A 13,489-nucleotide genomic window follows, 5' to 3' on the forward strand; every position below is an offset into this window, starting at 1 on the left:
CAAAGACTCAATTTATCAGAGCAGGGAAGTCTCGTAGTTGAAAACAGCGGTTAATTGAAAAAATGCATGGGTACACTTGGGCTGTGTACATTACAATTTTAGATGATACATAAGTATACTAATTCATATATCACCAGTGGATTTCGAAGCCGTTATGTGCTTGAAAAAAGTAAGTCGCTAAAATTGCTATATTTAAACTACAACGGTTGTCACGTGCAGGTGGGCTAGAATGGAAAATTGAGTGGCGGTTTCCAGAAAGCGACCATTGTTGTAGTTTCAATATAGCAACAGTTTAGTGCTCGGTTAGCGTGAGGTGTCCCGTGATCATGCCTCGTGTTAATTTTCGCTGCAACTCTTTAGTGTTCCTTAACCAATATTTTAGGCAGGACTACTTCGGGGTCTAATATAAAATGATACTTAATGCACTAAGCTTAAGGATTCACCCCATCAAATCCCTACACTATTAACGTTACTCAATCGCACTTTTGCCTAGCAATACCTCTAGCACAAGCGAGCACAAAAAGTCTCGTGTTAATTCAGCTCTAGCAGAGTATGTATGAATATGAGTCTAATAAGGACCATAAGTTCTCTGAAATAGTTGATTTAACACTGAACATTTACTGTGTGACCTTGTGTAGCTGATATAGTCTTATTTTTCTGTTTTCCGAATTGTATAATCTTTTTTTCTGCTACTGGCTACTTTTTTATTTTTTATGTATTTATTTTTTAAATATTGGAATTCCTGTTCATTTTTTTCTCAATAAAAATACAGGTTAAAAATGTAAGTGCTACATACTGTATGACCACACATATTTATTTAAACACAGACAGGGAACATACTTTGAATAATATTAATCTTCTAAAAGGCCTGTGAAGAGGAAGTACAGTGTCAGACCTGTTTTTTCTGTTTGACTCACCTTTCAGGTAGGCTAAGTCACAGAAGAATGGGGAAGTTAAAATGGTGAGAATCTTATGTAAGGGGAAATCAGACTAACACAAACCAAATAGACGCTGTCATCTCGTCTTTTACTTAGTTTTTATAACAGAGGTGAACAACTCTGTTGAGGTAAGGGTGATTATGGTTCTTCCTTGAGTAATGATCCTGAAATTAGGTGTTTGGAACTAGATTTGCACAGTGACATTGGTTTGATTTCACACAAACCTTTATTTTGTACTATACAGGATGCTTTGATTTCAGGAGTAGCCTAAATGTAGGAGGAAGTAAATCATAAATGCATAATTTTATACCCTAGCTTTGAGGCGGGACATTAATGATACTATTGTGACTGTGCATTCGGAAAAAATACATGCTTCTTAGTTAGTTTAAAAAAAAAAAAATTATAAAAGAATTGTTTTTTAAAAAATTGTAATTCAGGATTTTTTAACAGAACCACAACATAAAGAAAGAATAGATATTGTTTTAAAAATGAGGGACAATTGCAAATTGATTGTAGATTGTAAAGAGCATGCCCCTGAAAAAAAATTACTTTATTATTTTTAGTGCATTTTAGTGTTGCCATAGGTTCATTATAATGGTTGTTTTGCACATATCATTTTCAAATTACATGTCAATATTTGTAAATCTTTACTCTACTTTACTTTACTGTCATACATAATGCTGTACAATTAGTGTTTTTGAAGAGATTAAAAACAAAATAGAAAATTTTGCCATCTTGTACCAGGGCTGTCACAGGACTGAGTGAGCCATATTTCAGTGAGGGGTAGTGTTTGTTCAGCCCTCCCTCAATAATGAGGAAATTAAAGTGCAGGCTTAAAAGCGAGTGTTGACCCATCAGGCATTGCGTTGCTTAATCCTATTACCAACAGCCCTTAAAGCATGGCAGAGCTAACCACATTCAAATGTAATTTGCCTGCCATGTCATGCCTTTTCAAAATTATCGTGGTCATCGGACTATTGCGCTGTTTGAAAACAAGTGTTGTCTCAAACGATGCAAATTCTGTCGATTAAAGTGTACTGATAATAATGATTTAAACTGCGGTACTTAGGCTATTATTTGTAATGCAAATGTGGTGCTGCAATGTAGCCCACTGTGCCAAACTGCGAAGTTATATTCCTTTAAGTGGTTATGATTAATTATTAATGATAATATTTAATTATTTTTAAATTCCTATCAGGGTCGCTGGAGCAGATCAAACGTGCATCCCACATCTCCTGCTTTTTTGTGCTTGCTTTCCAAATTCACCTTTTGCCTCAATGCCTTCCCTCGTTTGGGAGTGGCCCTTGTGTCAGTGACACTTATAAGTGTATCTAAAAACAGAGGGGGAGTGATTAAGAGGTGAATTTGGACCGGGGTTACACTCTCCTGAGTTGGCTGCAGGGATTGCAACATGAACACAGCTGTAAATGGCTATTTGGACATTCCAAATTAAGGAGGGAAGTGAGAATTCCAGATTTATAGTTATAATTTATATGACAAAAAATTAAATGTTCCTTATTGCCTGTATAGATGGATTCTGAACAAAACTTGGACCACAGCCTGAGACTGGCCAGTGGGAGCATCAGTTCGGTGTTGGAGAGAGATCTCTTGAGACCTTCTGGCACGGGCAACAGCCTCAGGTTCATCTGCATGTTTCAAGAGAGACTAAAAGATACCAGAAGAGACTTCCAGCCAGAAGAGAGCCAGGACTCTGTGCTGGTACATCTGCCAGCTCGGTGCAGTGTGTATCAGCTACGTATACGTATCTGCATGTTGGTACAGGACAACAGCCTCGTCTCAGAGCCACTTGCTATCCTGGATCCTGAAAGATATATGCTACTCTACAAGAAGGGGGACAACTGGTATGAGATTTATGATGATTTCCAGGTCCTTCAGACACTTGATGCAGAGTGGTGCCAGGATACCCAGGATGTAAGGACGTACAAAATTTTAGTGTCACACTGCCCTGCTGACACAGAGGAGAGGCAGAGCACTCAGAAGATGCTAACAGATCTGATTGGATATGACCTCAGCACTGCAACTACTGACAGGCTGAGTGAGCTAAACTTCACGCGCAGGAAGTTTGCCGCTCCTCGTAGGGAGGAGTTGCAGAGACGTGACCCTAGGGTCTATGCCTTAGAGCCTTGGACCACTTCAGTTCCCCTCATAATGGATCAACCATCTCAGTTTAACCAGGCACTCCCTGTCACCCTCTACTACAGAGACATAAGCTTCAAGCTAAAGGTGGACATCCAAATGCCTGCTAACAATATGCTCAAGGTCTTTGAAGAGATAATGTTTGAAAATTGCCACACTTTGGAATGTGTGATTGATGATCTTGTGCTGAAAGTTTGTGGGAGGGAGGAGTTCATCTCAGGAGAGTCACGGCTTTCAGATTTCCTATGGGTGCGGCATTGTTTGAAGACTTTGCAGGAGATGCACCTGTCCGTTCTCCCATTAACTTCCCTTGAGAAAGACACAGTGAGGATGGAGGACTTGCCTCTGGTGGACAGCTTTACTGGGCTCTCCAGCTCTCACAACGATCTTACTCTGGCAAACAAAGATGTGGATGATGTGCTGATGATATCATTGTGGGATTGTGAGAGAAAGTTCAGGGTCAAGCTGCTGGGGTTTGACATCCCCCATATCCCATGTAGTGACCCTCAGAATGTCTGTGTTGAGGCATCTATCCTGTATGGTAATAAGGTAGTCTCCTCAGTCTGTTCCACTCCAAAGCCCTTTGCAGAGGAAGTTTTCTGGAACATGTGGCTTGAGTTTGATGTACCACTGAAAGCTCTCCCAAGTGGTTCAAGACTGGGACTCACAATCAACTCAATTTCCCTTGACAGAAAATCCAACAGGAAGCCACTGTACTTTGTGAACCTTTTACTCATTGACCATAAATCTGTCTTGAGACAAGGTTTGCATAGCCTTCACATGTGGGCTTTTCCTGAAGAAGAGGCCTCTTCCCTGTTAACTTATGAAGCTGACAAGCTGTCCTCTGCTGCCAACCCAGACCAGGTGAATTCCATGGCCATCACATTCCTCTTGGACCGGTACAGCTATCCAATTGTCCTTCCTAACAGCACCTCCTCTCATGGGGCCTGCTCATCGCCCACAGCCTCAGATGGTGATGAGGTAGGCGATGCGACCACGTCCCCATTGTCCATGTTGGGTGATGCTGCTAGCCTAAAGAAGCTGAAGAAACAAAGTGTACACTACAGCGCCCACCTACCCCAGTACCTCAGAAAGGTGAACTGGCTGCAGCCATGTGCTGTGCAGGATATCCACTGGTTGCTGCGCAACTGGGATCCAAAGGACCTGGATGTTCCCACTGCCTTGGAATTGCTAAGTGTGGATTTTGCAGACGAACAAGTCAGGAAGCTGGCAGTTCAGAAACTGGAGACCCTGTCCAATGATGACATACTTAGGTACCTTCTGCAGTTGGTGCAGGTAAGTGAGTCTGTATAGGTAGATGAGTTTCATGTTTACAAACTATGGAGAGTGTGCGCATAGCTTGGGGACAGAAATTACAGAAACAGGATGAACTTTGACGTTTAGGCCTCTACCTCTTCTATCTTCTGCATTATTTTATCATCATTATGACAGTGCAATTAAATATTTTGGTATAACATTGTTAACGGTACTTTTGGACAAATATTCTAGAACATTACATAGGTAGCCTGCCTAAGCTACTTAACACACAAAGGTGGACCACCTGACAATGTGTTTTCTGTCTGTGTGAAATGCGTTGATAGCTTAGCTAATACTTAAAGCCTATCATTAACCATGTAGCCTACTTTTTAGTTTGGCCAGAACCGAAGCACCAACCTTTTTTATGTTAAGTTTCTTTCCTATCTTATTTCTTTAATCCAAGTATTGACTGATGCAAACACACCATTTTGTGAAGTAAGTAAGACAGCACAGTGGCTAGTCAACATTTGTCTGCTAACGTTACACAGACAGATCATATGCCCCCGGGTTTAGAATCACAGGACCCACCTCCAAACACATCAGCTCCAGAGCCTAAGAAAAGTCTCTGCTCTGCTCCTCTATTGCTAACTGAAGTTAGCCCACCTTTAGCCTACAAAATTCAATTAGCTAGTATGGTAGCACTATGAATGCACAGTGCCAGTTGGTGTCGACTAAGCCCTATGTTTAATCAACCATTACAGCAGCTCGAAGATCGAGATCAACCTGTTTATTAAAAACATGAACATATAACCAGCAAGACCTTTTAATTTTTTTGGTCTTTTGGCTAGCTTGCCAAAATGGTAGCTAGCAAGCTGGAAATCCCACATCCAAGTCAGTGTTATGCTAGGTTCGCTGTCACTTGCGTAACTTAGTACTATAATTTTATTTATTCTTGGGCCAAAATGGGGTCACAGTATGTTTGCTGTGATGAATAGCTAGCTAGCCACCAACTCCATTTGCTTCAAAACAACAATCATACCAAATCTGTCTCGAGTCAGTTAAGTGCCTATGTGATGAAACGAGAAGTCAACATAGCATAATATACTACTACAAGGTATGACACCTATTACAATTATGACTACGAATGCAGTGTATTGCGTGGGATTTTTAAAAGATTAAATAGTTATGTCTAATCTAAAAAAAATGTTATTTCCGGATGTAGTGTATTCTAAGATAATGCACTATTGCCATTGAAGTTCCATAGACTCTTTTCCATTCTGTAGCCCCCTGTCTTAGTGCAAATATTCAGTGTGAGAAATAATAATGATATCAAGAATAATAACAATCAGAATAACAATACGAACAACAATAAAAACAACAATGAAATATTTACGAACAAGTGCACTCAATTAAAAACAAATCAGATAACAATAATTTTAACAGATGTCACAGTGAAACTCATTTGCAAGCTTGTTTTTCACCCAGAAATAGCAACCTTTGAATGTTTACTAGGGCTGGCTATATTAGGTAAGATTAAATAAAATTTTATTTTGAATTCAAATTTCATGAAATATTCAAAATTCATTCATGAATTCATCAGCAGATCCATATTTAAAGTTTTACTAATAGACAGACTTGTTTCAGAGAGTAAACACGATGAACAGTCATTTATGTTTTTAACTGGTTGTTGAGTCCTTTTAAGGCCAAGTTTGTTATGTTTCATCTCTTTCACACAGACCTTGAAATTCGAGCCTTATCATGACAGCTTTCTAGCCAGATTCCTCATCCAAAGAGCACTTAGAGTAAGTGGCACATTCATTTTTTGAGCGTATTCATCATTCTCAGTGTGGGCATTTCATCAAGATGCTTATAGAATATTAATTCATAAAAGTTTTCAGTACAGAGCCAGATACAAAAGAAAAGAAAGAAAATTGCAAATATAAGGTGCCAGTTACAAGTACATTGTATCACAGTTATTAACAATTTGACCACATACTATATCCCAAAACAAAACTTGTACAGTTTCAATTTTCGAAACTGTTTTAGGAGCTCTTAGTTTGTCTGAAGGGGTACATTTTTCAGATAGTTCTCTAGGGGGATAATTAATTTACCAATAACTGTTTGGTTCAATCAGCTAGTAAAAGCTGCTTCTTGGGTTGCTCTATTATTTTGCTATCATTTACTGGGACCATTGAGCAGCTGCTAGTACATAGTCAAATGATGTGGAGCTGTAGTTATTGATGATGAAAAGGATAAAAGTTTGAAGCTCAACCAGGTTTCTGCCATTACACCTTTCAGAGAAGGTACGCAGGCCAGATTTTACTATCTTTACTACACTCTTACTAGCTTCTAATTTTTACTAATTTAAAACTTCATGCATGCAAAAGTTGAAAATTATAAGACTAGTTGCAAATGTGACCTCAATTTTTTTATTTTGCATTCAGAGTAAAAGAATAGGCCATTACTTTTTCTGGTATCTGAGAAGTGAGGTAACTGGGTCTCCATACTTCCGGCAACGCCTGGCAGTGGTGCTGGAGGCATACCTGCTGGGATGTGGCCAGGCCATGCTGGACAGCTTCCTGCGACAGGTGCAGCTGGTGGAGTCACTGCAGAACGTAGCCATTGAAATGAACAAACTCTTCCGTGACAAGACTGACCTCCCACCAAATGGTTAAGTGCTAGATGCCATTCTTATCCATTGTTGTTGACCATGGGTTATATTTCTGTTGATGAATATGTGTCTGACAATATGTAAATATAAGACTAAAGCCCTGACTCATTAAACAGCTTAAAATTCTTTGGAACATTAAAGCACCCCACCCATTTTAAAACCATAAAGGTAGACACGTGGACTGGCAGTTTTAGATTTGTTTTCATGAAGCAAAATTGTATTGTGTGCCAATTTCATGTAGCAGGGAAATGACAATCAAGCACATTTGTTGCTCTTCCTTACAGTCACACACTGCAACGTGTCTTGTACTCACATTGGGCCCTGACAAAAGCTCAATGGGTCATGAGTGTTTAATTAACAGATATATTTATCAGTGATAGCTATGAAATGAATTTTTTTCTGTTTTGTTTGACTTCAGCTGCTGCAATGCTGCAGGACATGCTACGTACCTGCAACCTCCCTGCCGACTTTCAAGTGCCATTTGACCCCCGTGTCAGGGCAGGGGCCATACTGGTGCGTTGCATTCGTGAATCCTGTTGGTTGTCTTGAGTGTAGCTTTAGTAATATACATAGATTGTGCCCCAAAGCACTGGCCCGTGAGTAACCCTACATTTTTTCACATAAGCATGATGATAAATGTGTTGTATTTTTGTGGTAGAAATGGCCTGCGTAACATCCCAAGAGTAATCATAGGTTTTCTCAGTACAATCCCCTGACAATGCTCATCTGTCCTTCTAATCCAACCCAAACTCCTTCCAGCTGGAAAAATGCAAGGTTATGGCTTCCAAGAAGAAACCCCTGTGGCTGGAGTTTTCCTCTGCATGCTCACAGGGTCCTCCAAACCCAGCTGTGGGCATCATCTTCAAGCATGGTGATGACCTACGCCAGGACATGCTGGTCATTCAGGTAAGAAATGGGCCAAAGGCAGACCTTAGTATGTAGACCGTTTTGGCCGCATTTGTAGTCCACATTTCATGGATAGTTGACTGGTACCATAAGATAGAAAGATATGAGGTAATATTACCGTAGAACTATAGGTAGTTCTACAGTATGTGCACTTTGTTATATTCTCTACATAGGTTCTTTTTTTTCAAGGATAATTGCGAGATTTGTTGTTCTTTGTTAAGGTTTTTATTAACCTCTGTTTTGGGTTTGATAGCATCTAACATGGCAATTATATAGCCTTTTTTGTTACTGTTGACGTGTCGATATTTAGACAAAAACATTATTGGTACAAAAAGAAATATTATTGTGGCTGACGAACAAAAACAGAAAGGAGAACTGAATAAACAACTACTGCACTAGGGAATTTGCTAGGTAATAGGTTAAGTTCTTTTGCATTTTTTATCTTACAGACACTGATGATTATGGATTCAATCTGGAAAGAAAAATCACTTGATCTGAACCTGGTGCCCTATGGCTGTATCGCCACAGGATATAACATAGGTAACCAATCAGAACAAAACATAATTTGTCTGCAGTCTCTCATTAAGACCTAACATTTGTAATTAGCATGGTTTCTTCCCTGTCTGTCTGTGGTCAGTACCTTAGATAACATTAAGTAAATCTCTTCACTCAAAATAGATTCCACTTGAAGTTAATGTACTGTAACCGTGAATTATATCCCGTATTCCTTAAAAATCTTGAGCATGTATGCCGTAAACAAGCACCCCTATTGAATTTGAACACAAAAACTACTTGAGTAATAAAAATAACCATACCTAGTTAAATATTGTATTGCTATTCATTAAGAAATGAAGTTACTGCACTTTAGTTTCCTGCTGTTGCCTGTCAGGAGTATCATATGAATATGAATAGGCAGAATACTCCACATACAGGATATTACTACCAGCGTAAGGCAAAACCTGATGGTGAAAACTGAAAATTGGGTGCTAAGCTTCCTGCTCTGATGAAGGTCGACTTGCCAAAATCATGATTAGAACCGACTAGCAATTCAACCCAGCCTTTGCTTCTCTGTTTGCACATAAAAATGATTGTATCAGCCCTCCTGCAGAGAAAGCCATTGTCCTGCTGCTTCATTCTATTAACAATCAAACTTCCACCACAGTAAGACTTTTTTAAAGAATACTATTATAAATAATTGCAAATAACCAGTCATCCTCATCGTACTAATCAAGCATTTGAATCTCTTGCCTTATTCGTCTGACAGTAGGATTTTGTACCATATGACTGTTTTTGGAGGCTCATTGAGTCCGCATGCAGAAGTTGCTCTCTGTGACGTAGGGACTGTCTGTGGCACAGGTATGATTGAAATAGTGAGGGACGCTGTCACCATTGCCACTGTGCAGCGCAGCATGGGTGGCACAAGTGGGGCCTTCAAAACTGATGCCCTATTCAATTGGCTGAAGGGGAGGAACCTGCTGCAAGAAATAGTAAGATACCTTTCCAGCCCTGATGTTTGTTATAGTTGGACATTAACTGATAGGTCAGTTTATCATATTCCATTTTAAGCTTTGGGTAGCAAATCCCAGGGACTTATGCATACAGGAAATGGCTGTTATTCAATAAAACTTTCTAGTTCCTGTTCTAGTCTTTTCTCTCATATGCTAGCACTGACTTCCTCCTTTTTGTCGGTCTGGGTATACAGCACTATAACGCCATGGAAAGATTTGTCACTTCCTGTGCTGGATACTGTGTGGCCACCTACGTGCTGGGGATTGGTGACCGGCACAACGACAACATCATGATCATGGATCAGGGTAAAGAGTGGCAATGGGTGGGGTGCTCTGCTAAAAAGCAGTGTGAAACAGCAGTGATGGCAGACATGAATTACTGGTCAGGGCAACAAGGTTAGTACAGTGATACAAACTTATTGTTCAGAACAGCAGTGTGAAGCAGCGGTCCGGGCAGTGCTGTGGAGTACTGATCTGAACAGTAGTGGAACAGTGGGCAGATTAGTGGTGTATTATAGTAGTCAGTGCTCTGGATTGTGGACCTGATTGGGATATTGTGCCTCAAATGCTGGAGAAGTATAAAATCTTGTTATGTTGCATGTGGACTGAGAACTAAGAGAATACACTTGTAAAACTCTCCCTGGATGAAAGTATCTGCTAAATGAATAATTTAACTAAGTGTATTAGGTGTAATATTGCTGTCTTCCCCCAAGGAAATCTCTTCCACATCGATTTTGGGCACATCATGGGTAACACCAAGCGATTTCTGGGATGGAACCGTGAGAGAGTTCCATTTGTCCTGACGCCAGACTTCCTGTACATCATGGGCAGAGTGGACAAGAAGTCCAGTCTGTACTTCCAAAGGTTTACGGTGAGGACCTGGGAGAATCAAGGGCTTTCTCCAAGACTATAATTGCTTAATATACATGTTTCCTAATTCATGGTCATGACTGGACTGGGAACACTCATTATCCATGACTGTGTGACTGGAATTATCTCTCTTTATAACTGGATGGTCAGTATTGTTCTGGCTTCTATGATGTCACTAATTTGCTATGGCTGCCTCTTATATGTTGCAGGTAAAAATTAACCAATTAAATGGCTCCAAAGAAATGAAAGGAGGAAAGGTTATGAGGCTAATTAATAAATGATGAGTTTCTATGTTATCAATGCTTCTGCTGCCCCCGATCAATGCTCGTTTTGTTCTGCAGGATACCTGCATTCAGGCCTACCTGGCCCTGCGATGTCACTCCCATCTGCTGGTCACGCTCTTCTCCCTTATGCTGCTGACTGGGATCCCTGAGCTCAGTTGTGCGCAGGACATAAGCTACCTGCGGGAGGCTCTGCAGGAGGGCCGCAGTGAGAAGGAGGCTGCCAACCACTTCCTGCAGCAGATCTCCACTTGTGAGCAGAAGGGCTGGACTGTGCAGACCAACTGGTGGATCCACATGATGTTGGGCATCAAGGGCTGAGATGGGCCATCGTCTGATCTCCTCAGGGCCAAACGTCCAGTTATACTTTCGGTTCCACCCTCAACATCCATGGTTTGTAATATTAAACATAATTTTTGAAGAATAGTCAGGTAATATGTAGAATTTCTGGAGGCATAAATTTGCTGTACAGCATGCGCTAAAACTGTAATCATATTAAGTAAACTGACGTCAGCCTCGTTGGTGCAATATTGCCTCAATTATCCTTCATGGCTGGAAAATGACTTAATGTATCAGAAAAATTAACCTTTCCCTTGTTTCTTTTGTACTGTCTGTAATCACACACGGGAAGAGTTTAAGCACAATCATTCAAGCCCTTGTGAAAAGCCCAAAAGAATGAGCATTATGAGTTATTGTAAAGCTTACAATTTCTATTTTGCTTTACCAAAATAATTTGATTTTGGGAAAAGTAAAAACTGGCTGACTGCAGTATAAGAAAATTGAAGGCAAAATGAATTTCTATTTTGAATTGAACAAATCTGCTTATAAAAAGTGTCACCAAGTACGTTTCACCAGCTGTCTCTCTCTAGGAAATAGAGGTTTGCTGCCAACACACTGGGCCTAAATTGGTTGTGTTGCTCCTGGCTTTACACACAGTTCTGATGAGTGTTTGTTTTTATTAATTACTGTGAACATATTCATGTTTTTGTTAGGTTAGCAGAAAAAGATTTATACATAATTAGCATGTGGTTTTGACAATGATTTTTAAATCTACTTGTTTGATGAAATTGTGGTAATTAGCTAAATCAATATTTTTATCTTTCTGCAAGAGGATTCTCACTGACCCATTCAGTTTTAAATCCTGCTGTTGTGTCTCTGGTTCAGTCATTTGTCTGTAGATCCACTGTGCTCCACATCTATAGAATAGCAGTTTAGATGTATCCCTCCGTTTATGAGAATACAGTCAGTAAACATGCCTTGTATTTCTACATGGCCAGGGATATGGAATTCACAAGAGTAAGACACTGACTGGTCCTGGTCCTGGCTATATCTGGAAGTACTTCTGTTAGAAAATGCAACAACCCAAATCTGCATCACTGATAATCAGATGCATGTTGATAGGTAATATGAGGTATACTTTCTTTGGTCCGGTGTCAAATTCCGACTGCACCAGTGCCAGTGCCGGTTGTGTCCAGTACCATGGCGGATTCTAGCATCACCCAGGAGTGGGAGGGCTTCAGCTGACCAGGCTTATAGCATCTCACTGCGCACCGGTGAACTCTGCTGGTCAGTTGGACACCCACAAGTTCAGCTTGAGGTGTCTTCCTCCAGTTCACGTCTCTGTCTGTCCAACTTGCTAACTGTGGTGTGATGAGAAGCAGAAGCAGAAGCTTCAGAGGAAAGCACATGCGGTGACAAAAATACGATTTGACACTCAAAATTGTGAGCAAAAAGGGGGGAGACATAAGAAAGATAAGGTAAATATTATTGTACATGTTAAATCCAACTAAGAATTCAACTGATAACCTATCTGAAGGTTAGGTAGGGTCTTATTGAATCACCACTGCCTCGGAGAGCTTTTTTCTTTGTCAGCACAACAATATGGGTGCATTTTAAATTTACACCACTAGGTGACACCTATTCTTGGGTATAACTCCGAATCCCTACTGACTGGATTGCCAACACCCAGAGAGCATGGAATAATGTCTTTTCCACAAATTCATGTTGTTTTTATGCAATTAAATATCCATTTTATGGTTCATATTTAACATGAATAATGTTTTTTCTTATCACTGTATTTATCCTCTTATTCTGTTCACACTTTTGTGCTAAGCTGCAGTACTTTAGATTCAAATTAAAATGAGTTGTCTTACTGCTTTGGAATATCCTGATTGTAAATTGAAATAAATGGAATTATCTCAGTTCTATTGCTTGTGCCTTGGTCATTTTGAACTTTCCAAGCCACTGGTGCTTGGAATTATTTTCTGTCATGCCTCAGGGGAATCCTGGCATTGTGCATAGTGCATTTAAAAGGAAATAAAAAGAGCATTGATAGTCGTTGCTGTGGTTCTGGCATGTGTTATTTCTTGTTGAATTAAAGGTTTGGGTTCAAATCTACATGCACGCACACATGCATGCACGCACGCGCACACACATACACGCACGCACGCACGCACGCACGTACGCACACACACACAGTTAGAGAGCCCCTTGCACTGACTTCCTCTGCTTTGGGTTGATGATTGTGAGGGAACACCAGTGAGTCTTTGTAAGAGGAAGGAAGCCTCCCCTTGTCCTTTTGTCCGCTGTCACTTCCTCTTAATAGAAAAGCAAAAATGAACCAGTAACTGTAGTAAGCAAAGCACACAGTATGATGTAATTACAAAGTATTCATTTTTCATTTTCTCTTTCTTTAGACCCAGGGAGAGCCAGCAAGAACCAAGCAAAGGTTAACGAGGCCATCAGTGTATGTGAATTTGAGACTGGGTGTGTGTATGTCCATGCATGTGTGCGATGGTGCTTCCAGAATGATTATTGAACAGGACAATTATGAAATGGCCCTAGGTGGAGTGAAGATGGGTATGTTTTTTCATTGGGGGGAGGGGGGGGGGGTATATGGAG

The 13,489-nt window shown here is 40.3% G+C and overlaps 1 protein-coding gene across 3 annotated transcripts; it reads left to right on the forward strand.

The window, feature by feature from the left end:
* The first annotated feature begins 12 nt into the window (after nucleotides 1–12).
* Nucleotides 13–12,925, forward strand: si:rp71-17i16.5 (phosphatidylinositol 4,5-bisphosphate 3-kinase catalytic subunit gamma isoform). Of its 3 annotated transcripts, none has more exons than XM_035383145.1 (12): nucleotides 13–169; nucleotides 925–961; nucleotides 2,469–4,391; nucleotides 6,089–6,154; nucleotides 6,797–7,022; nucleotides 7,442–7,536; nucleotides 7,783–7,929; nucleotides 8,379–8,469; nucleotides 9,286–9,416; nucleotides 9,632–9,833; nucleotides 10,151–10,308; nucleotides 10,649–12,925. In XM_035383145.1, the coding sequence occupies exons 2-12, from the start codon at nucleotides 959–961 to the stop codon at nucleotides 10,907–10,909; spliced, it is 3,303 nt and encodes a 1,100-aa protein (XP_035239036.1). In that variant the 5' UTR covers nucleotides 13–169; nucleotides 925–958; the 3' UTR covers nucleotides 10,910–12,925. The 3 variants fall into 3 exon arrangements, with proteins under 3 accessions (XP_035239036.1, XP_035239040.1, XP_035239039.1); XM_035383149.1 differs by having other exon boundaries at nucleotides 9,632–9,743; XM_035383148.1 differs by lacking the exons at nucleotides 13–169; nucleotides 925–961 and adding an exon at nucleotides 976–1,066.
* The last annotated feature ends 564 nt before the right edge of the window (nucleotides 12,926–13,489 follow it).

The sequence above is a fragment of the Anguilla anguilla genome, chromosome 11 (genome assembly GCF_013347855.1).
Source record: "Anguilla anguilla isolate fAngAng1 chromosome 11, fAngAng1.pri, whole genome shotgun sequence".
Lineage (NCBI taxonomy): Eukaryota > Metazoa > Chordata > Actinopteri > Anguilliformes > Anguillidae > Anguilla > Anguilla anguilla.